This window comes from Oncorhynchus nerka, linkage group LG6 (genome assembly GCF_034236695.1).
Source record: "Oncorhynchus nerka isolate Pitt River linkage group LG6, Oner_Uvic_2.0, whole genome shotgun sequence".
In the NCBI taxonomy this organism is placed as follows: domain Eukaryota; kingdom Metazoa; phylum Chordata; class Actinopteri; order Salmoniformes; family Salmonidae; genus Oncorhynchus; species Oncorhynchus nerka.
In genome coordinates this window covers 30,402,750-30,427,514 of record NC_088401.1, presented here as the reverse complement: position 1 = coordinate 30,427,514, position 24,765 = coordinate 30,402,750, and the positions used below count along the sequence as shown (strand labels likewise).

Below are 24,765 nucleotides of genomic sequence, written 5' to 3'. Positions count from 1 at the left end.
GAATATTTCCAAGAAAGAGAAGGCTCCTGTGGAGTTCTCTCACAGAAAACTTCACCGCAGAATCATGCAAAAAAATGACACATAGTCCGTCTCAAAACCTTTCCCCCTCAGGAGACTGAAAAGATTTGGCATGGGTCCCCAGATCCTCAAAAGGTTCTACAGCTGCACCATCGAGAGCATCCTGACAGCAACTGCTCGGCATCTGACCGTAAGGTGCTACAGAGGGTAGTGCGAACGGCCCAGTACATCACTGGGGCCAAACTTCCTGCCATCCAGGACCTATACAATAGGTCCTGGATGGTCCTCTTCTACACTGCTGCTACTCGCTGTTCACCTCATCTAGCCTGTACCCCTGTACACTGACGGTGCTGGTTCCTCCTGTATATAGCCTCGTTATTGTAATTCTTATTGTGTTGCATTTTATTATTACTTTTTATTTTAGCCTACTTGGTAAATATTTATATCTTCTTGAACTGCACTGTTGGTTAAGGGCTTGTAAGTAAACATTTCACGGTAAAGTCTACACTTGTTGTATTCGGCGCATGTGGCAAATACAGTTTGATTTGATTTGATTTGTCTGGCGTTCAGGTGGGCCTTCGCGCTTCAGCAAACAAAGGAACAACAACAAAAATCAACTCTGAGGAAAACTTCAGCTTGACGTCGAAATGGATTAACAATGGATTAATGCTAACATGAATCATTCTCTACCTTTTTTGTTGAATGCTCCAACTCCTTTCTGCCTCGAATTAGCCCTTTTGGAAGTTTTTCTTCATAAGACCTTCACATAGTGCATCTGGCTTTCCAGGAAGTTAAAGAGCACCATTGGACCTCCTGAATAGTACTTTTCTTTCAGTGACCTCTTCAGTAATCAGAACCTCTTTAAAACAATATGAAAGATCACTTAAAGATTTAAAGAGCCTACTTAGCTAATGAAACATGCATTATAGTTTGCTGCTATTAGCATGTGGGCTCCATTCTTTGAACTGGAGGAGTCTTATGAAATAACTATGCAGACGGAGTAATGGGCAGACGTGCTGCTTAAACATTACTTAAGCAAATGTCGGCTCTCGCTCTGATTGGTATTGATGTCACGAATTCCGACTTGAGACTTAATGCGGAGTTGAAGTGGTTTCGTTAACTTTGTTAAAGATCATTGTGAGGACGCATTCAAGTAATCAAATCTCTATCAATCTTGTTCCTCACACAGGCTAATGTGCCAGGCTTCACAGCATGGCTTGACTTGACAATGCTGCAAATGTCTACTAGTTTGAAAGCACTTCCTGAAACACGTATCATTTTGAATCAGAGGACTGGCTGGTTGCTATTTGCCCACCCAGTGTCATGGACTCTGTTATACAAGACATATAAGTTAATTTTATCCAAAGTGCACGTTTCAAATTAGTTGTGACTCAAGGAACCCTGAAGATCTTCAAGGAACCCCTGGAGTTCCTCAAAGAACCCCTGGAGTTCCTCAAGGAACCATTGCTAGTCAAGGGTTCATATTTGCACCTTCACTTAGTTGAGGAGTTCTTGGTTGAACCTTTAATGGTTCAATGTATTAACAGGTTCCTGGAGGAAGCCTGGAGTAGAGGTGTGGCTAAGCAGGGGCGTGGCTTTAAGACATTTTTGTGGGGGCCACCTGTTAGAGTAAATGTCATTCCTGTTCATCTGATGTAGTGTCATTACATTACATGTTAATGTTGAAGACAGGTGTCTGAGTTCCTTAAGTGCCTATGCAAATACCAAAGTGGGAAAAGTTACCACTTTATTACAATATGTAGACAGCAATGTTAATAGTATTGATATTATATTAGAATATGCATAAATATTTACGCTAATGGGTGGTCAAAAAGAAGTATCTGAAAGCCATGCCTCCAATCTGACACTGCCACCTCTACAATATGTTATTAAAAAGGTTCCGGCTTGAACCTTTACATAGGGTTTTTTTAACTGGAAAGGTTCCACCGTCGTGGCAACCCAAAAGTTTATTTCAGGCACCTTTACGTCTAAGATTGTATAGGAAAAAGTTTCCATTGATTTGAACAAGTCAGTGAGTTTACTCAAAGACAAACTTATAAAACCTCAGCATGTAAGCATGGATGTGTTACTGGGAGAAAAATATGGTGTTAAGCCAAACATGATGGAACTACCTGCAATTGTCTGTTTTCTTCCCAGTGCTTTGCATGAGGCCAGCGTTCCCCACAGCGGGGCAGTGGCTAATGAGCAAGAACAACCACCTCACATCCCAACATTGTTTGGCAGATCCTTTGCTTTATATTTGTTGAATGCTCAAAAAACTATTATTGTGTTTAGAGAAAATGTATGATAGCATACTGTTTCTTTTGTCTACAGTTGCACCAAAATATGAAGAGTTGGGTGGCTAGTTTAGTTCATGTTGTATCTGCTACAATGTGAACTACGTAACTTTGGAAAAGTATGGAAACCGCTACAGTTTGATGCTATCTTGAACAAATATCTTCAACAATTCAATGAATAACATTTAGTGACACAGTATGTCTAGGGTCCAGAATGCATGGCCAACTCTTATTCCCAACAGTCAGCCCGCCTACCTGTTTTTGGGTCGACTGAGAAGTAAGGCTGTCCGCTGATGATGCTGTAGACCACCCTGGCACTGTTCCCATATGTGGGGTCATCTGCATCTGTGGCCGCCACTTGGACCACCGTTGTTCCTGCACAGACAGCATCCAATTAGGTATTAAGACAACATCAGCCAACTGTAGATACACAGCTCTCACATCAACAGCATGTGTGACAGCATTTCTACAAGCTTACAAATATCTAATGTTATATATTCAGTATAAATCACAACTTATTCTACATAGGCTACAATCAGGAATGTACTGTAGTGTAGGGTAAACATACTACTTGCTACTACTTCCCTGGTGTACAATAACATTTTAATCACTGGTGCATCAGTCTAAGTAACATTTTTTTAAATCCCCATCAAAATCTGTCAGTTTAAGCTGACAAACATCGCTAAAGCGGTGTTTGTCAGACCATGGGAAATCCCCAAAATCGGTCTTCTCAAGAAAAATGTCTGTCGCGTCTGAATGGTTTCGCCCTCTCTATGGACTCTCACGAACATGATGGTCTTCTCCGTTTTGCTCTACGACCCCCACAAGTGTCACGGGACTCCTCTGAAGGTAACCAGTACTAGATTAAAAAGAATCTGGAAGTATGGAGGAAGTTTTGTGCCTACCCCAAAAAATACTTTAAATATGTGTAAAAATATATATATATATATATTTCCTGAGCTTTCTTATATCTCCAAGATAAAGGAAAGACCCTTCAAAATCTTATTCCACGTATGGAATCATGTACTAACCAAAAAAGTGTTAAACATATATATTTTTTATTTGAGATTCTCATTGTAAATGAGAACTTGTTCTCAACTTGCCTACCTGGTTAAATAAAGGTGAAATATATATTTTTTAAAAAGTAGCCACCCTTTGCTTTGATGACAGCTTTGCACTCTCTTGGCATTCTCTCAACCAGCTTCATGAGGTAGTCCCCCGAAATGCATTTCAATTAACAGGTGTGCCTTGTTAAAAGTTCCTTTGTGGAATGTATTTCCTTCTTGATTGGCGTTTGAGCCAATCATTTGTATTGTGACAAGGTAAGGGTGGTATACAGAAGACAGCCCTATTTGGTAAAAGACCAAGTCCGTATTATGGCAAGAACAGTTCAAATAAGCTAAGAGAAACGACAGTCCATCCTTACTTTAAGACATGAAGATCAGTCAATACGGAAAATGTACATAACTTGAAGTTTCTTCAAGTGCAGTCGCAAAAACCATCAAGCGCTATGATGAAACTGGCTCTTATGAGGAACGCTACATGAAAGGAAGACCTAGAGTTACCTCTGCTGAAGAGGGTATGTTTATTGGAGTTACCAGCCTCAGAATTTGCAGCCCAAATGATTTCTTCACAGAGTTCAAGTAACAGACACATCTCAACATCAACTGTTCAGAAGAGACTGTGTGAATCAGGCCTTCATGGTCAAATTGCTGCAAAGAAACCACTACTAAAGGACACCAATAAGAAGAAGAGATTTGCTTTGGCCAAGAAACACGAGCAATGGACATTAGACCGGTGAAAATCTGTCCTTTGGTCTGATGAATCCAACTTTGCAATTTTTGGTTCCAATCACCTTGCCTTTGTGAGACGCAGAGTAGGTGAACGGATGATCTCCGCATGTGTGGTTCCCACCGTGAAGCATGGAGGAGAAGGTGTGATGGTGCTTTGCTGTTGACACTGTCTGTGAGACTATCATTTGTTTTTCAACAGGACAATAACCCAACACAGGCTGTGGATATATGATCAAGAAGGAGAGTGATGGGGTGCTGCACCAGATGATCTGACCTCCACAATCACCCGATCTCAACCCAACTGAGATGGTTTGGGATGAGTTGGACCGCAGAGTGAAGGAAAAGTCACCAACAAGTGCTCAGCATATGTGGGAACTCTTTCAAGATAGTTGGAAAAGCATTCCAGGTGAAGCTTGTTGAAAGAATGCCAAGAGTGTGCAAAGCTGTCATCAAGGCAAAGGGTGGCTATTTGAAGAATCTCAAATATAAAATATATTTAGATTTGTTTAACACTTGTTTGGTTACTATATGATTCCATATGTGTTATTTCATAGTTTGGTGTCTTCACCATTATTCTACAATGTAGAAAATAGTAAAAATAAAGAAAATCCCTTGAAAGAGTAGGTGTTCTAAAACTTTAGACCGGTAGTGTATGTACTTAAATAGCGAATGGAGAACGCTTTTCCCTGTGGTTTATTTTCATGCCAGCCAGGTAGGCTATACTGCCATTGTAAAGATAAGCAATATGCTTAATATTAAGAAAGTTGAGAAATAAATATTTTAGACCGAGCCTATAGAAAGCTCACGGGATCCTCCTCTTTTCATTAGCGGCCATTACACTGTTTTCACCCGCAATTGCATAGCCTATAGAAATGTTACACATCATGAGCTTCTAGGCTGTCATGAAGTGTTTGATTCGATTTTCGATTACATTTGCATTGATGTCAAAGTGATTAGAAGGGAAATAGACTGCTGAGTACCAGGCAGTTCGCAAATTTGGTAGGCTAATAATGACCAGCAGCAGCATCAGAGCTTGGAAAAGCCTAATGTGGAATGTGGAATGTGGAATTTGACTGCCTTCATGACTCGTGACCGGCGGTGTGGCGGCCCTAGTTACTACATGATTCCATATGTGTTATTTCATAGTTTTGATGTCTTCACTATTATTCTACAATGTAGAAAATAGTACAAATAAAAGAAAAAAACCTTGAATGAGTAGGTGTGTCCAAACTTTTGACAGATACTGTTTTTTGTATACCTAAAGGGGTCCTAAAATCCAAAATCAAATAGCTAAATGAGCCACGTTATGACCTTCTTAAAACAATTCCATATGTCAGCTTAGAAGACACAGACACTGCTGCACAATGAACACTCTCACCTATGGATACCATACACTGTTACCATTCTACATCATATTATGGTTGCTAATTGTAATCCGTTTAGTTAATTATAATTAAGGTGCAACTTTGGTCTGTAGAAACCTGTGTAAGGTATTGGTTAGAAACGGCAGAGCTGTTACCGTGAATTAAAACGCATGGCTATTACTGAAAATGTACTGCGGTGACTATGAATAATGCTAGGTACTGCTGCTGTGCTGTGATTTCCCCCAGTTGTTTGGAAACTTGCAATAGAGGTTGAAAAATGTATAACCGTTCTTAGAACTAACACAATTTAATTTGATTTTAAAGTGATTGTTAATGACACTTTTAGCATGTGGATATTCCATATTTCCTAAAGCAGTTTGCCTCTACACAGCTGGACCTTAGCCATCTCTGAGCACGTCGGGAGACGAGGTGGAAACAGGACTAGGGCCAATGGTGAGCGCTGTTACCTTCAAGTAGGTTTCGGTTTAGCTAGGGTGTGGGGGATGGTGGATGGGGATGGGGGATGGTGGATGGTGGATGGTGGATGGGGGATGAGGGATGGGCATAAGCATCTGCCCCTGGTGGTAAATGTGGCATGTTTGAATCCAGTGATAGAGAGTCATTTTTAATGTTTTGATTTAAGCCTATCCCAAACCTTAAAAAATTTGGAGTTAATGCCTAAACTTAACCTTAAGCGTTTTGAAATCTGACGTTTGGAACAACATTGAAATTTGACGTTTCAGAAACATGGATTAACAAGCTTATTGGAAGGAGTGCTTTGGTCAAGGGACCGAATGCACAAAGGTCCAGTAATCATCGCTAATCAGACAATTTACCTCTATTGTTCTGTTGTGAACTATGGTCTGGCCCCTGACGGAGACCAGCATTTTATCTGTAACATAACAGAACCAAGTGTACTGAGCCAGTAATCTGCCATGCAAAACAACTGGACCTCAATAGAGAGCTACTAGGAGAGCCAGTGCCATTCTAGGGTGAATTTATCACAAAAGACTATTATATTTGCTGGGATGTTACATTAAAAAAAAGTGTGTGAGGATGTACTAGTCCATCAAGGAAAGTAAGTCTCAGAATTTGCGTTATTGGTGATTTTGAAGCTGAGGCCCATTTCTGATTTGACAAAGATGCAATTATCAACCGTTGACATAGGAGACGTAACCTTGGAATAAAAACAATGTTTCCCACAAGTGTACCATTTTCTGTTGAGCATGGTCAGATGAATAGGCTGCTTTATGTTTGTGTATTTCACTTTAATAGCCATGCATCTCTGCTGGTGTCTTAGGCACTTTCCTTTATGCGTTACAGTATGGACCTGTCTTACAAAGTAGGTTATATTTTATTTTGCATCAAACACCCTTGTAAAAAAAACACTTTCTTGCATGAGCCATATTTTACGTACTCTTACAGAATGACGTGATTTTGGAAATGGAAGATTAGGTCGGCGTATTTCCAGTCATAAACCAGAATTAACAGGCGCTGGTCCTGAATTTGAGCAATATAATAAAAAAATGTCTGGGTGGACACCGAGAAGTTATCATCAAGCTACTTTTATGTGGACTCCCAAGATTATATCATCACGTCTTAGTCGTGGCAGGTTATATTACAACATTTTTTTTTTTAAGCAAGGTCAATCAATGCCACTATGTTAGAGAGCTGTGCTATGGTATTCACAATTCTTATCACTACACAGTTGCAGTAAGCTAAAACTCATTTAGGTTATCCCTCAATAATGGTTCTGATGTGGTTCTTTCAGATGTCTATTTTGTGTTTTCTGTGGTGTATCTGTACTGATACCCAGGCTAGAGGAAATTGGTTGTGAAACACTGTAATATTTATAGCAGTCAAGGTCACGAATAAGAATAGCCAGCCTTCAAGAGTGGTTGTCCAAAACGGATAAACATCCTCACATCAGAATATATTACACGGTTCCTCTCGATGCAGCTGTCATGTGCCTGTCTGTGTCACTTCACTTTTTGTCTGTCTTCATTTGTGTGATTGATAAATTTCTCATATTTTCATATTTTTTTCCAGTGAATCGGTACAAAACAGGGGTTCCTAATCAAGTCTGCATCTCAGGGTGAGTGATTGTCAGCTGACTGTAATGAAAATAAATGTAGCAGCATGTCTAATTTGAATGGCCGACAGGTATTCATCAAAGCTTTACAGACACAAGACTGGATCCAACTGCCACCATAAATACTCATCTCCAAGTAAACATGATCCAAGTATCCAAAACTGTAAGCTATATGTTTTGCATCGTTATGGCTTGTACCTTTTTATACTTAGTTGAACAAAATGTGTATGAGACAGAAGATAAGAATTGACTTCTCTTCTACTTAACGTAGCATATACTAAAGAATTACCATTAGAGTAAACTTTCACCAGCAAGGCTTAAGAAGTTCAAAAAGTAAGCGTACTGTACATTAGTGCAACATGCTGACAAAGGTCACATAATCAGCAAAGTGTGAGAGTGGTAAGAAATGTTAGTAGCAACTCTGTTCCTCTCTAGTACAAAACGGATTTGAGTGTGGGTGTGTGACTGATGATTAGATATTACAAAAGCAATATTCCAAACCTGCAGTTTAAGCTCACCAACTTTGCAGCTCCTTGATGAGTATTCAACATTGGTGCCCATGATTAAGTTGATTATATTCCTGCACGTTCACACCTGCTCCCGTCCGCTTGAGATAAGCAGGGATTGTTGCACGGAGACTAGTTCAACTTTATTTGTAATTGGCGTGTGAAAATGAATGACAAAATCCGAAGAAAGACAAACCCGTAATGGCCCTGCTGTGCCCAGGATATGCCTATAGGTGGGTGCCAATGCTCTGATCCTTACAATCTCACTTAGTCACACTGGTACTGTAATCAATGGGCTCCATAATTCCATCTTACATTTCCTTTGGCTTTCCCCAAATCTCAAATCACAGGGAAATAATCATTTGAAATGAACTGTCTTCCGAGTTTTTATCCATGTCACCTGAAACCGAAGCACCCCTTTCGTTTTCTCTTCCAGAATTAACTGACTATTCCATCCATGAATTAGACAAGAAAATGACAGGTGGATAAAGGAGTGGTGGGTGGTACATTTCTACGAGGCGGTGGCCTTGGCCTGACATTACATTCCCTAAGCCCTCCATCAGCTCTTGGGAATGTCTGTCTGACATGTAGACCTGAGACCTGTGCCTTGGCTGCTCAGAGGTTGTCACACAGCCAAATCTCTTCAAGCCCCTCTTGCCTATCATTTGACATCCCGAGGCGTGATTAAGACAAAGTATTCCTAGATCCCCGGGCCATAAGGGCTACCATGTGTATGAGACAAGCAACTACCATCTAATTGCTTTAATTAATTAAATTCATGATTTCCTCTAAATTGAACCAATTCATTACAGGTAGCCGGTCTACGCCCATTAATGATTGAAACACGTCTATGAAGGAGTTATGGAGGACAAGAGGTGCCTGGCCCACTCCTGTACTATAATGCCCTGAGCAGATATTTACAAAGAGCGAGATGTATAATTCACATGCTGTTCCAACAACTTCAGATGAAGACCATGGCGATGTAAATAAGCCAGAGAGTGTGACCCGGCCTATTGGTGTTCGGAGTGCTTCCTTTACTGCAGATGAAGTGCTCAGTTGCTCTACCTCTCTTATCTCCCGTTGGACACGAGCCACCTAGCCCTTGTAGTGGAATCCTCTAGTTCCTTAAGCCAGACCCCACCTTTACCCCCTCGTTGACTCTGGACTGCTTAATCCTTATAAGATCTCAGTGCCTATGACATAAATGTTATGAGCAAAGCACTGCATTGGCCTGGAAAATACTCCTATCACTGCGAGTAAATGCCTAGCATGGGCTCCATTTTGACTTTACACCAAACAGTCTCTCCATGTATCCACTTGTTTGCATCTCTGCCTATCAGCCTGAGGAAGATACAACACGTAGATGCAATGTTCTGCTGTCTCTGGGTCTACATGATAAGAATATTGAGGTTGGTGTGTTTGTGCCTGTCATATCACTTAACCCTGAAGATTGGGAGACATTGTCTGCCACTTGGCGTGTGGAGCCTCTTATTCCTCTCCCTGGCAGATTGTCACATGAATTTTAAATGGAGGCTTAATCCACATTTCCCATTCCGACAGGATTGGCTCACGGTGTCCCCAGGCACTGTGCGGTAAGCTTTTGTTTCCGTGGCGAAGCACCTCGCGAGGTGTTCCGTTACATGTCCTGTTGGATTTGAATAATCTGCCATCTCTGAACTCGCTAGATTCATTGCTCAACATTGGGGTTTCGGGTCTGTTTGTATAAGCAGATATTTCACCGCTTTCATCGTTCAAACTAGCAATGATCTTTTTGGGCGGGCTCATGAGGTTGTTCACTATTTTAGGTATAAAACCGCATCTAAACAATGTACAATGTGGAACAGTGGGAGCCACTTAAAGGAACTAACCAGTTGTAGTAATCACTTTGTAAAGGGTCAGATTAGATGTTGGAGCTTTTAAAACCACAGTGTTTTGAAACTGCAACGGTTAATGAAAACACTAGAAAGAAAACCTCTATGTGTGTGGAAAAGGACCCTCTTCAGTTGTGGCTATGACAATCATGCACAGTTTGACAGACAAATGAATGCCACAGATTCAGTTCCATGTTTATAATAAAGCGTAGACTGTGTTTATTAACATAGATGAAGCAAGAGAGATGAGAGACAGAGAGAGATAAATGTAGGATATTTCAGTTAGTTGTGGGTAGTGGTGGGTAAATGTGATAGAGGGAGAGACAGAGAGACAGAGACAGAAATAGAGAGAGAGAGCGAGAAAGAGGTAGAGAGAGAGAGAATCAGAGGCAGATTACAGGCAGACATACAGACATCAATGTCAAAATCATACAGACTGACAGATAGATAGACAGAGACGAGGACAGAGGACTGGGGACAAACAAACAGAGAGAGAGAGAGGCTGAGAAAGAGGCTTACCCAGTGCTGACATCTCTGGTACCCCTGCCATGTAGGGTCCATCCAGAAACTTGGGCTCATTGTCATTGATGTCCTGGACCTTGACAACAAACTCTGACCTGGGCTCCACAGGGATGTTAGTGAGCCGGTCCACGGCCTGGGCCTGCAGGGTGTAATAGGCCTGCTCCTCCCGGTCCAGACGCTTAGTGGCGTGGATGTCCCCCGTGTTCTCGTCGATGGTGAAGATGGAGGTGGAGCCCTCCCCGGAGAGCACGTATTTCACTTTGCCATCCCCTTTGTCTACATCCGAGTGGAGCTGTAATTGGAGACCAGAGATAATGTCAGTCAGTAGAAAGGAGGTTGGTGACTTATAAAACCAAATCCAATGATATACCATTATGATCGATCCATTATGTACATCTGTGTAATTTCAAATAGGTTCAACGTTTTTCCTGAGCAGAAACATTGTGCTGAATAAACACACACCAACAAAAAAAATAAGTGAACAAAGTGCACATTGTTTGTAAAACAGGATACCAGAAGTCTCAAAGCTCTGTGAGTATGGCTGTATGCAATATAAATGCATTCTAATAAGCAGTCTGGTGGGAATATGGAGAGTGTTGCATAGTGTTAGCACAATTCTGTAGGGTAAGAAGCCAAGACCTTCCCAGGGATTACAGTGTAGTTACATTTGAAACAGGGTTATTTCCCAAGCACTTCACTTCAAGAAAACAACAACAACAACAACTTCATTTGACCAGGACCCATAGGGCTCTGGTCAAAAGTAGTGGACAATGTAGGGAATAGGGTGTCATTTGGGATGCAACAAAGGTTTTACAGATCCATGTTGTATCCCAGCGGGCGTCTGGCAGTATCATTTTTGTTTCCAAGTCAATAGGTGTATCAAATGATTGCCTGGATATCGCCGCAGGCTTAATGTATGTTTTATATATCCAATAGAGCCTCAGACGGACACCAAATGTATTTTATTAATGGATTCCATCAGGCTGTTGATGAATGGCATGTCTGGGGCATAATGATGGTATTGGTTGCATGGGCATGCCTCAGCATGCGCCTCTTGACACTCCAATAGGGAAGCCGTTTGTTTATTCACCATCCCCTGCTGTCAGGAGCAAACTTGAGGTAAATTGTCAACTGCAGTGGAGAGTCAACATTTAATCTTGAGCAAGCCGTAGATGGCAGTGTGTTCCGGGAAAATACCACAGACAGGGAGGACAAAGCTGACAGCCCACAAAGCATGTAACTGAAGGTCAGGGGTCAACTGACTGCGGCATGTAGTCGCTCTCAAAACGGGGTTGTTAGCTTTACGCTTGGCTTTTTTTTTTGCAATGGGCTTCATGTGTTCCACTTTGAATCTATTCAGAAGTGAGTATATTACATAAAATATGTACGCCACAGTAGGTCCTATTAAAAAGTGTATCCCTGTAGAATACCACTTCCTTCCTTTAATCTAACCGTTTTTTTAACTGTCTCTGCTCATTTTCAGGTGCTATTTCAAACTTCTACTGTTATTATGTAGAACTTTAAATCGAGCACCATAGTTGCTTCTCTTGCAAAAATGTACATATCATCCTATCTTTACCTCCCTTGGGATGAACAGAACCCAGTATGCTCCACAGCCCAGTACAGCAGTGTAACTTAAAAACAAACCGCCGGCAGCGACGCAGCAAGAGTACGATAGGGTGAGTGGAACAGAGCAGAAAAACTCCAGTGAAATCAATGCTGACACTTATCGCCACTTTGTATGCAGACAGTCCTCCTGGGGCAATCACGTTTGCTTTGTGTTTACTTGTTTACCTCGGAGCGTTAAAAAGACTGCAATTGGCCAAACTTTAAGAAAAAACTGTGTCCCCATGGCCATATCTCACCTGTTATTATACACATTACGATGTATGGCACATTTCCATCACAATCGCTAAGAGGCTGTTTGGTTTTGAATGGTTCTGGTGCTGCTTAATGGGGTTTTAATCTTTGCTGTATTGTTCAGTCACAGTGTGTTAGCACTGTTATTATTGCACTGGCCATGTCTCTTTTCTTCCTCCCTGTTTGACTGACGTACTTTGTAGAAAACGACAAAGACGACTGGAAGCCTTGGAAGAATAAAATACGTTTTATTTTTATTTTTAATAAATAAATAAATGAAATCCCAGATACATGTTTCAAGCTTTGTATTTCCCCCCCTCTCTCTCTCAGGAGGAGAGAGAGAGAGAGAGTTTTATTCTATTTAACGGACTGTGTACACACAGTTCTGAGTCAGGCGCAAATACATACCCAGAAGCAACACTGGCTCTGGTACACCGAAACAGCCTATTGGCTACTGCTGCTGCTAAGGAGCGCCTCGGTTTGAATGGTTGAGTTTAATGGGGTTTCCACTAGGGCAGTAACATGGTTCACAAATAGACCAAAATAAAACCTGTAAAGAAACAAAATTGGTTGATCTGGCTGTGTTTTATGCTTGTGGGCTACTGTAAAACACTTCGTTATGTTGTGAGGAAGTAAAGAAGGAAGTATACGCTGTAAAAAGAAAAAAATGCTGCCTTAGTTGTAGGCTACCAAATCAAACTAGGTACTGAAATGTATCAAAAGTGTATAATTATCAGGGGACAGTCCTTACAACATTGTTTTCTTACATTGGTAGGAATGTACAGTACAAGGAAGATGTTATTGAGTGCAGTACTATGGTCTATGCTTATTTTGTCAATGCATTTATTGCAACAATAATGCAACTGCTTCTGCCGGTGCAATGCCTAAAACAATATATGAAGCCCAACAGGGGTTTGATTGTGAAGTACAACATGTTATTCTACCAAACATAATACTCAGGGTGAAGAAAAACTGTGAAGTGTAAAGGAAAGGAGAGAGGTCCCTTTGCACCACAAAAGGAGCTAAAAATGCAGGCGAGAGAGCGTCAATGCACACTCCAGCTCTTGCTGTGCTGAGCTTTTCATTTATTCACTTCACCCCTGGTTCTGGTGAGTAGCCATGGTGATCCCTGCCTCTGCTCTGAGAAGGCCTCAGTGTGTTCACCCCCCGCCCTACCTCCCCTCAAATCAGGGGGGGGGGGGGGGAGCATTAGAGACCATGATCCTCTCTAGTTCCCTTTGCCTTTGTTCGGGAGTAGCTATGTAGTTACCATGCCTCTGCTTAGAAAAGCACACACTCGTGCCACACGTACACCTGTAAAAAAAAAACACATACATGTTGAAAAACAGATCATTACTGCATGAACAATCTCATTACAATCATTTCACAGCCAACATCTGCATCATTAGCAATGTACCTGTATATACAGTAAGTAGATACACATAAAGGAAACAGCCAGTGTAGAACTGGTATATGGACGGTAATTACCAGAAACATGTCATGTAAAAGCTAGACGGTGCATTCATTTAGGTACCATTCTGGGTCCTTAGACTTGTATGTGTAATGAAGGAGCACTGGGAGCACCAATAAGCTCTGGGAAAAGGGGAGCTGATACTGGAATTAGTGTTTCATTATAATTTCCTATTTACTCTGTAAGTGCCAAATTCTTAGATGTAATTGGAATTCATTTATAGGCACTCATTGCATTGTTTGTTCATTGGCTGTGTCTCCGATTAGGTTGAACCATGTTTAAAAAAATAATAATATGAAAAGCAACTATCAACCACCCAAAAACCCTAGAAAAAGAAAGCAATCTACCAGGGGTAACAGGTTGCTACAGCATCTTCGAACAACAGCAAGCTCGTGTAAATTGTAACTAAACAGCATGGAGCATACCACGGTGTTTGTGCGACTGTATGTATCAATGACTGTATATACTGTATGAATGGACAAAGCCTTGTATCAAGCCATCTATCATGTGACACCATTCATTCCTATGTGAAGACTCAACAGTACATTGAAGCCAAATGAAGTCGGGTAAGTTGGCGTCTCATGGAGACATAACATGCGCAGTTTGAGCTACTCCAGGAAGTGACGCTGTAAGCTCTCAGTGCTTCCCCCTCTCATTGAGTCATACAAGTTGAAGGCAGACCAGGGTACTGTAGGCTGCCATTGGCAACTCAATTATTCTTAGAACTTGTTCTGTGTGCAATTTTAAAATAATTGGTTCAAGGGCATATATCTGCTGTATTAGAAGCAATAATTAATTGGTACCATGATTGTCTTCAAAAATGTTCCGTTTACACGAAGATTGACCCTGAAGATTGCCATTTTTCCATTCACTATAATGGGGATCCTGTTTTCTGCTAACAATGCCTGCAGTAAGACGGTCGGCCTTGAACTTCCGTGGCATCAATCAAATCAAATTTTATCTGTCACATCCTTCGTAAACATCAGGTGTAGACTAACAGTGAAATGCCTACTTATAGGTCATTTTCCAACAATGCAGGGTTAAAGAAAAATAAATGTAATTACATATTTAAAAAGTGACAAGAGGAATAAATATACAGTAACGAATTACAATAACAAGTAAAACATACCATGCTACAGTGCCTTCAGAAAGTATTCACACTCCTTGACTTTTTCCACATTTTGTTGTGTTACAGCCTGACTTTAAAATCAAGTAAATTGAGATGTTTTTGTCACTGGGCTATATACAATACCCCATAATGTCAAAATGAAATTCCGTTTTTTTAAATGATATGCTGAAATGTCTTGAGCCAATAAGTATTCAACCCCTTCGCTATGGCAAGCCGAAATAAGTTCAGGAGTTAAAATTTAAAATTAGTGGACTCACTATCTGTGCAATAATAATGGTTAACATGATTGATTTGTGAATGACTACGTCATCTCTGTACCCCAGACGTACAATTATCTGTAAAGTCCCTCACTCGTAGAAGTGAATTTCAGACACAGATTCAACATCGAAGACCAGGAAGGTTTTCCAATGCCTCGCAAAGAAGGGCACCTATTGGTAGGTGGGTAAAAAATGTAAAAGCAGACATTGAATATCCCTTCAAGCATGGTGTTGTTATTAATTACACTTTGGATGGTGTATCAATACACACAGTCACAATAAAGTGACAGGGGTCCTTCCTAACTCAGTTGCCGGAGAGGAAGGAAATTCAGCCAGGGAATTCACCATGAGGCCAACGGTGAAATTAAAACAGTTACAGAGTTTAATGGCTGTGATACGAGAAAACTGAAGATGGATCAACCACATTGTAGGTACTTCACAATACTAACCTAATTGAAAGATTAAAAAGAAGGAAGCCTGTACAGAATTAACACATTCCAAAACATGCATCATTTCAACATGGCACTAAAGTAATTCTGCAAAAAATGTGGAAAGCAATTCACTTTTTTGTCCTGAATAGAAAGTGTTATGTTTGGGACAAATACAAAAGAACACATTATTGAGTACCACTTTCCATATTTTCAAGCATAGTGGTGGTATGCTTGTAATCGTTAAGGACTGGAGCTAAGCACAGGCAAAGCCCATAGGAAAACCTGCTACAGTCTGCTTTCCACCAGAAACTGGGAGATTAATTTACCTTTCAGCAAGACAATAACATAAAACACAAGGCCAAATCTACACTGGAGTTGTTTACCAAGAAGATAGTGAATGTTCCTGAGTGGTTGGTTACAGTTTGACTTAAATCTATTTGAAAATCTACAGCAAGACCTGAAAATGTTTGTCTAGTAATAATCAACAATCAACTTGAGAAAGCTTGAAGATTTTTGAAAAGAATAACGGGCAAATGTTGCACAATCCAGGTGTGGAAAGCTCTTAGAGAATTACCCAGAAAGACTGACAGCTGTGGTCACTGCCAAAGGTACTTCTACAAACTATTGACTCAGGGGTGTGAATAATTATGTACGGTTGAAGCCGGAAGTTTACATACACCTTAACCAAATACATTTAAACTCAGGTTTTCACAATTCCTGACATTTAATCCAAGTAAACATTCCCTGCCTTAGGTCACTTTATTTTAAGAATGTGAAATGTCAGAATAAAAGTAAAGAGATTGATTTAGTTCATCCTTTATATATTTCATGACATTCCCAGCGGGTCAGAAGTTACATACACTCAATTAGTATTTGGTAGCATTGCCTAAAAATGGTTTAACTTGGGTCAAACGTTTCGGGTAGTCTTCCACAAGCTTCTCACAATAAGTTGGGTGAATTTTGGCCCATTCCTCCTGACAGTGCTGGTGTAACTGAGTCAGGTTTGCAGGGCACCTTGCTCGCGCAAGCTTTCTCAGTTCTGCCCACAAATGTTCTATAGGATTGAGATCAGGGCTTTGTGATGGCCACTCCAATATCTTGACTTTGTTGTCCTTAAGCCATTTTTCCACAACTTTGGAAGTATGCTTGGGGTCCATTGTCCATTTGGAAGCTCTATTTGCGACCAAGCTTTAACTTCCTGACGGATGTCTAGAGATGCTGCTTCAATATATCCACATAATTTTCCTCCCTCATGATGCCATCTATTTTGTGAAGTGCACCAGTCCTTCCTGCAGCAAAGCACCCCCACAATATGATGCTGCCACCCCCACAACATGATGCTGCCACCCCCGTGCTTCATGGTTGGGATGGTGTTCTTCGGCTTGCAAGCCTCCCCCTTTTTCCTCCAAACATAACAATGGTCATTATGGCCAAACAGTTCTATTTTTGTTTCATCAGACCAGAGGATATTTCTCCAAAAAGTATGATTTTTGTCCCCACATGCAGTTGCAAACCGTAGTCTGGCTTTTTTATGGCGGTTTTGGAGCAGTGGCTTCTTCCTTGCTGAGCGGCCATTTACATTTACAATTAAGTCATTTAGCAGACGCTCTTATCCAGAGCGACTTACAAATTGGTGCTTTCACCTTATGACATCAGGTTATGTCGATATAGGACGTTTTACTCTGGATATGGATACTTGTGTACCTGTTTCCTCCAGCATCTTCACGAGGTCCTTTGCTGTTGTTCTGGGATTGATTTGCACTTTTCGCACCCAAGCACGTTCATCTCTAGGAGAGAGAAGGCGTCTCCTTCCTGAGCGGTATGATGGCAGCGCGATCCCATGGTGTTTATACTTGCATACTATTGTTTGTACATTTGTGGAGTGGTTGAAAAACAAGTTTTAATAACTCCAATCCAAGTGTATGTAAACTTCCGACTTCAACTGTAAATAAGATACACTACATGACCAAAAGTATATGGACACCTGCTCATCGAACATCTCATTCCAAAATCATGGGCATTAATATGGAGTTGGTCACCCCTTTGCGTTGGTCACCCCTTTGATGCAATGTTCAAGTTCTTGAAATGCTCAAATGCATTAAAAAGGAAATAAATTCCGCAAATGAACTTTTAACAAGGCACACCTGTTAATTGAAATGCATTACAGGTTACTACCTCATGAAGCTGGTTGAGAGAATGCCAAGAGTGTGTAAATCTGTCATCAAGGCAAAGGGTGGCAATTTGAAGAATCTCAATATAAAATACATTTTGATTTGTTTAACACTTTTTTGGTTACTACATGATTCCATACAGAAGGTGTTATTTCATAGTTTTGACGTCTTCACTATTATTCTGCAATGTAAAAAATAGTACAAATAAAGACAAAATGTGTAGGTGTTCTAAAAATTTGACCGGTAGTGTACATATACTGTAGGTATAGTGGTGACTAGGCAACAGGATAGATAATAGACAGTAGCAGCAGCGTGTGGTGTGTGTGTCACGAACCTTGCCGAAGATGGTGCCTCTTCCTGTTCGGGCGGTGCTCAGCGGTCGTCGTCGCCGGCCTATTAGCTACCATCGATTCCCTTTCCGTTTGTTTTGGGTTATTGGGTAATTGGGTACACCTGTTTTGTATTAGGGTTTGTTTGTAGGTTATTTAAGGGCACTAGGCCTGCTGGGTATTTGTGCGGGCTTGTTTGTGTTACTCTGGGTTTGATGGTGTGAGTTATTCATGTATTTATTCTCCGGACTATTTTGTCCTGTTGTTTGGACTGGCAACTTATATACGCCCTGTGTGTTGGCGTGACTGTTTTGTTGCGCTGGGGAATAAATTTGAAAAAAAGACTGAACCCTGCTCTCTGTGCCTGATTCCACTCACCACTCCTAGTTGATCGTAACAGTGTGTGAGTGTGTATGTGCGTGTTGGGGTGTCAGTGTAAGAATGTGTGTGTGAGTAGAGTCCAGTGTGTGTGCATGGAGCAAGCGCAAGATAGTTAGTGCAAAAATAAGGTCAATGCAGGTAGTCTGGGCAGCCATTTTATTAGCTATTTAGCAGTCTTGTTTAGCAGTGTTATGGCTTGGGGGTAGAAGATGTTCAGGGTCCTGTTGGTTCCAGACCTGGTGCACTGGTACAGCTTGCCATGCGGTAGCAGAGAGAACAGTCAATGGCTTGGGTGACTGGAGTCTTTGACAAAAAAATGTTTGCATTCCTTTGACACCGCCTGGTATAGAGGTCCTTGATGGCGGCCGGGTGCCTTGCAATTGCTGTATCAAGAAGTGATGCAGCCAGTCAAGATGCTCTCAATTGTGCAGCCTGTAGAACCTTTTCAGAATCTGAGGGCCCATGACAAATTTTTTCAGCCTCCTTATTATGTTGAGGTTGTTGTACTGGCACCACACTGCCAGGTCTCTGAACTCTTCCCTATAGGCTGTCTCATTGTTGTCAGTGATCAGTCCTACCACCATTGTGTCGTCAACAAACTTGATGGTGTTGGAGTTATGCGCAGTCATTCAGTCGTGGGTGAACAAGGAGTAGAGGAGAGGACTAAGCACACACCACTGAGAGGCCTCCGTGTTGATGGTCAGTGTGGGCGGATGTGTTGTTGCCTACCCTCATGGCTTGGGGGCGTCTCATCAAGAAGTCCAGGAAATCCAGGATACAGTTGCAGAGGGAGGTGTTCAGTCCCGAGCTTGGTGATGAGCTTGGATGGGACTATGGTGTTGAATGCTGATCTGTAGTCAATGAACATCATTATTACATAGGTATTCCTTTTGTCCAGGTGGGTGAGGGCAGTGTGGAGTGCAATAGAGATTGCATTATCTGTGATTCTGTTGGGGCGGTTTGTGAATTGAAGTGGATCCAGGGTGTCTGTGTTGATGTGAGCCATGACCAGCCTTTCAAAGTATTTCATGGTTATAGATGTGACAGTTACAGGGCGATAGTCATTTAGACAGGTTATTTTGGAGTTCTTGGGCACGTGGACTATAGTGGTTTGCTTGAAACAAGTTTGTATTACAGACAGGGTCAGGGATAGGTTGAAAATGTCAAAGAAGACACTTGCCAACTGGTCAAGGCATGCTTTGAGTAAGCATCCTGGTATTCCGTCTGTTGCGAATGTTAACCTGTTTAATTAAAGATATTACTCACATTCGCTACTGGAAGACAGATTACATAGAGTCTGGAAAGGCGGGTGCTCTCATATATGGTTCAGTGTTGCTTGCCTCAAAGTGAGCATACTGTAGAAGGTTTTTAGATCATACTGACTCATACATAACTCATTCATAAATGGCAAAAAGGACAGTCAAAAAATATATCATAAGAAACAAGGTTTTGAAGTGTCTGTCCTAAATCAAGGAGATATAAATAAAATGTATATTTTTTTCACATATTTACCTATTTTTTGGGGTAGGCACAAATCTACCTTCATACTTTCCAAATGTTTGCAGCCCAAATGGTTTAGACGCTACCAAACAGTACCGACTTCAGAGGAGTTTCCTGACATATTTGGGGAGGTCGTAGAGCAAAACTGAGAACACCATTGTGTTCGAGAGAGTCTCCCCTTACCATAGAGTGATCACAATACACTGAACAAAAATATAAACGCAAAATGCAACAATTTCAACATTTTACAGAGTTATAGTTCAGATAAGGGAATCAGTCAGACTAAATTATATCACATGATATCACATCACAGATACGCATCCGTTGGTCACAAATACCTTAAAAGAAGGGTATGGGCGGGGATAAAAAAAACAGTCAGTATCTGGTGTGGGCACCAATTTCCTCATGTATCGTGACACATCTCCTTCACATAGAGTTGATCAGGCTGTTGACTGTGGCCTGTGGAATGTTGTCCAACTCCCCTTTAATGGCTTTGTGAAGTTACTGGATATTGGCGGGAACTGGAACACGCTGTCCTACACGTCTATCCAGAGCATCCCAAACATGCTCAATGGGCGACATGTCTGGTGAGTATGCAGGCCATGGAAAAACGAGGACATTTTCAGCTTTTAGGAGTTGTGTACAGATCATGGCGACATGGGGCTATGCATTATCATCCTGAAACATGGCGGTGGATCTCGTCATTATATCTCTGTGCATTCAAATTGCCATTGCCGTTGTCTGTAGCTTATGCCTGCCCATACCATAACCCCACCGCAACCATGGTGCACTCTCTTCTCAACTTTGACATCAGCAAACCGCCAGCCCACACGGCGCCATCTACCCTGTATAGTTGAAACCAGGATTCATCCGTGAAGAGAACTCTTCTCCAGCATGCTAGTGGCCATCGAAGGTGAGCATTTTCCCACTGAAGCCGGTTACGATGCCAAACTGCAGTCAGGTCAAGACCCTGGTAAGGACAGCGAGCATCTACAGTTGATGAGCTTCCCTGAAATGGTTTCTGACAGTTTGTGCAGAAATTCTTTGGTTGTGCAAACCCACAGTTTCATCATCTGTCCGGGTGGTTGGTCTCAGACAATCCTGCAGCTATGAAAAATGTAGATGATAAATAGTATTGTCTGCAGCTTATCATGAGTTATTCTAACTCAGGCAAGCAAAAACTTGATACAATTCCTTAACCTTAGAGATGGCGCACCAGCTGTTGTTAACAAAGAGACACAACCCTCCCCTTTGTCTTGAAGATGCATATAAATATCAGCGAGATGTACAGTATATCCATGTCATCGTTCAGCCACAACTCTGAGAAACATAGGACATTACAGTTTTTCAGGTCCCGTTGATAGGATAGCTCATTCAGTTTTTTTCTCCAGCTATTGTAGGTTCGCCAATAGAACAGAGGGCAATGGCGGTCTATTTGCTTATCGACGCAGTCTCGTCAGGAGGCCGCCTCACCTGCCTCTATTTTGCCGCCGCTTCCTCTTTTGAAACCAGGGGATTAGGGCCTAGTCCAGAGTAAGCAGAACTTCCAGAGCTGCCGACTCGATGAAGAGGACATTTTCGTACAGATCAAGGTTTGTTAGTTATAGGAAATGATGGCGGAGACATTATGTACAAAACATTTTAAGATCTGTGTAAAAAAACAAACACAAAATAGCAGAATTGGTCAAGAGCCACTGCACGCCATCATCCTGTATTCGATGAGAGGGGGCAGTCGTTCCCCCCTGGTATTTACACATCAATATCTGGGTGACAGTGAGCAACGTGGGCTTTCTCTCTAATGTTGACTGATCATCCTATAGAATCTCATGGTAAATTAGCTTAATACCATAATAAAGTGACATGTCATAGGAGACAATCAGGTAAGGTTATACGAGATGTCACAATGTGCCAGAATGGTGCGGCCAGGTGCTGGCCATATCCATCACTGTGGTAACATCAAGGTTATCATGGGGAACACATTGCCCTGTGATATATAAAGCAAATGAACGAAAGTGCTATTAGGTCGCTGTTTCAGAGACGTGTCGTTTGTCTTGAGCTCTTTGAGGCGGTCACTAACTAAATAGGGGGTTCAAATAATATTTGAAACCATTTCAAATACTGTATCTGGGCTTGATTGAGCTTGCCTGGCGCAACTGAACCAAAAATGTGAAACAGTATTTGAACCCATGTCTGCCGCCGAAACACTACAGGATATGAGCAGGTGGTTTAATTTCCAACTAATTTACAGCTAATCTGTCTGTTTCCCCTATCATGACTGAACGGTGGCAAATACTGATTTGACTCTCAAATCAAATGACTTAGTGGGAGGAGAGAAATATTGAAAGCTTTTTATAGAGGATCTAGGAGAGTGTCTCTTGCTTGGTTGTAAGGGTGTATAGGAGATAATGTTTCCCTTTTTAGATTCAGACCAATTAAAAAAATTACACAGAGACAGACTCGGCGAGGATAAAGCAAGCCTCGCTGCTCTCTGGCTGCGCACATGAGCGAATCATCTTTCCATCAAAGTCAGAAATGAGTTTCGGAATTCTGCCTTTCTTCAACGTCAGGGAGACTTCATATCTGCACCTGCCCGCCAAGTCATCCTAATGCCTCAGAAAGCAATCCCAATTACCACAGTGGAAGAAAATTGGATGGGAACAACTAGAATATTCTCCACCTTAATTAGAGCGCCGGCATCTTACTCTACCAACCCATTAACATTAGCATGATTAAAAGCATCGGTAGTATATGAGACGAGTTGCCCACTTACCCAAAGGCCAGAGGATTAGCCAACAACACCATATGAATCAGCCAAATATTTTGCGACAGAAATTACTGCATAAAAACAAAGCCCAGGGTTTTGAATTAGCCATATGTCACCAGGTCTAGCTGTTAATCTCATTAGTATGAATGGTTGGTTGGATTTCTGGTGATGTATGTGTCAAGCTCACTGTTTGGCTCAACTCAGTTCTACCTAATGCACTTCAACTCTATGACACCACACTGCTGCTGTTGGGGCTAGCATGGAGGCTAGTCAATGTAAGGAAATGACATAAATGCAAATTCTGTCTTCTTGTATTGTATTTCCGACTCATGGAAAATGCAGGTCATTGGAGGGTTTCTTTTAGTACAAAGTGACTGTCAGTGAGCTGTGAGCTGTCAGTGGTGGGCTGTATTACTTCCCAGAGGAAAAAAAGGTCACCCAGAGATTGTATCTAAGGAGCCTGTTAGTGGGAAAAAGAGCTTTGATTCCCTCCCCCATAATTCTTTGAAAGGGGGATGCCTATTCATGCTACCATTCTGTGTGCTATGCATCTCTGGGTTGGGTGGGGGGTAGGTGGTGGTGGTGAGGGGGGGGATAAAAGAGAAAAGCGAAAAGGCTGTCCTGATTACCAGCTTGATGACTTTCATCTGAGTCGATGACAAATTGCCACGGTGGCAAGACTGACAAAACGGGGGGGCACTAGATTAAAAGGCCTGGGAGGTACTCCTGCATGTCTTTAATTAACAAACACATGTCAAGGGCGACTCCAAAGAGAGCCTGATGATGCCAAAGTGAATAACATGAGCAATTTGATTAAATGTAATTTCTGTATTTGAAGGTTGTTGGACGAGCAATATAGAGGGGACTGCACTACACAAATAAGTATTCTTTTGAACTTAACCACATGAATTGGGGTACTTAGAGTACTATATAGGTAGAGAACAAATGACTGTATTTTTATTTGACCTTTATGTAACTAGGCAAGTCAGTTAATTAAGGACAAATTCTTATTTTCAATGATGGCCTAGGAACAGTGGGTTTAAGTGCCTGTTCAGGGGAAGAACATCAGATTTGTACCTTGTCAGCTCAGGGGTTTGAACTTGCAACCTTCCAGTTATTAGTCCAATGCTCTAACCACTAGGCTACCCTGCCACCCCAAGCTCTCTAAATATTGTGTGTATATTATTGATTATTGATTGTTGATTATTGATTGTCATTATTGATTGTTGATGAATCTGTTCTAAAGTCATTGTGATTTAAATAAATATGTTATTGTCATAAATAAATGTGATATACGTCCCACGGGTCTACTAGGGGTTAAACTGGAAAAATATTATTGCTCAAGTTTGTTAACACTTGTTGTCACAAACAGACTCGAGCCCTCTCGAAAACTAAAGTGTTTAAATAGTAGAGCTTGACACACATTATTTTGATTAAAAAGCTGTTGGTTTAAGGGTGCTTATCACTTCAAGCACTTTCATGTGGCCACTCCACAAAGATGATATCAATAGTTCTTACTTTAGGCCGTATTCACTAAATATACTTGGATGGAGACTGTGAAAGAGGTCCTGGTGAGAGAGGTCAGCAGAAAACTGGGTCACCATCCTAACTGGCACCCTTTTCCCTATATAGTGCATTATGTTTGACCAGGAACCATATACATAGTGAATAGGGCAGGGCCGGCTGCAGACATGAGTGACATAAGCTGTCACTTAGGGCTCCACATCCCAAAAGGAACTCAGTTGGGGTTTCAACTTAATGTTGTGAGAGTTAGAATAGTAGAATACACAAGGTGCGAGTTCGTAATTTGGTTGTGCATCTGCAATTTTTCTTTTGTTATATCAGTAACTGACATCACTCAATTAGCCATGTCAGTTATCACTTTTTTAATTGGTATATTAGTCTAGCCAGCTAGCTAAACTTGTAGTAATTATAGCCAATTACCGACCAGGGCCCTGACCTCCAAATTACAGAGGGTCCTAATCACCCAATCGCAAAAATGGGTAGAA

General features: G+C 41.4%; 1 protein-coding gene across 1 annotated transcript in view; it reads right to left on the bottom strand.

Annotated features, from left to right (window-relative positions):
- The window catches only part of LOC115130322 (cadherin-7-like), a 118,989-nt gene that overhangs the window by 65,089 nt on the left and 29,135 nt on the right, over positions 1 to 24,765 (bottom strand). Inside the window, exons 3-4 of the mRNA XM_029661347.2 lie at positions 10,461 to 10,755; positions 2,571 to 2,690 (exon numbers count right to left, since the gene is read on the bottom strand). Of these exons, the coding sequence (XP_029517207.1) occupies positions 2,571 to 2,690; positions 10,461 to 10,755 (415 nt within the window). The remainder of the gene's footprint in view (positions 1 to 2,570; positions 2,691 to 10,460; positions 10,756 to 24,765) is intronic.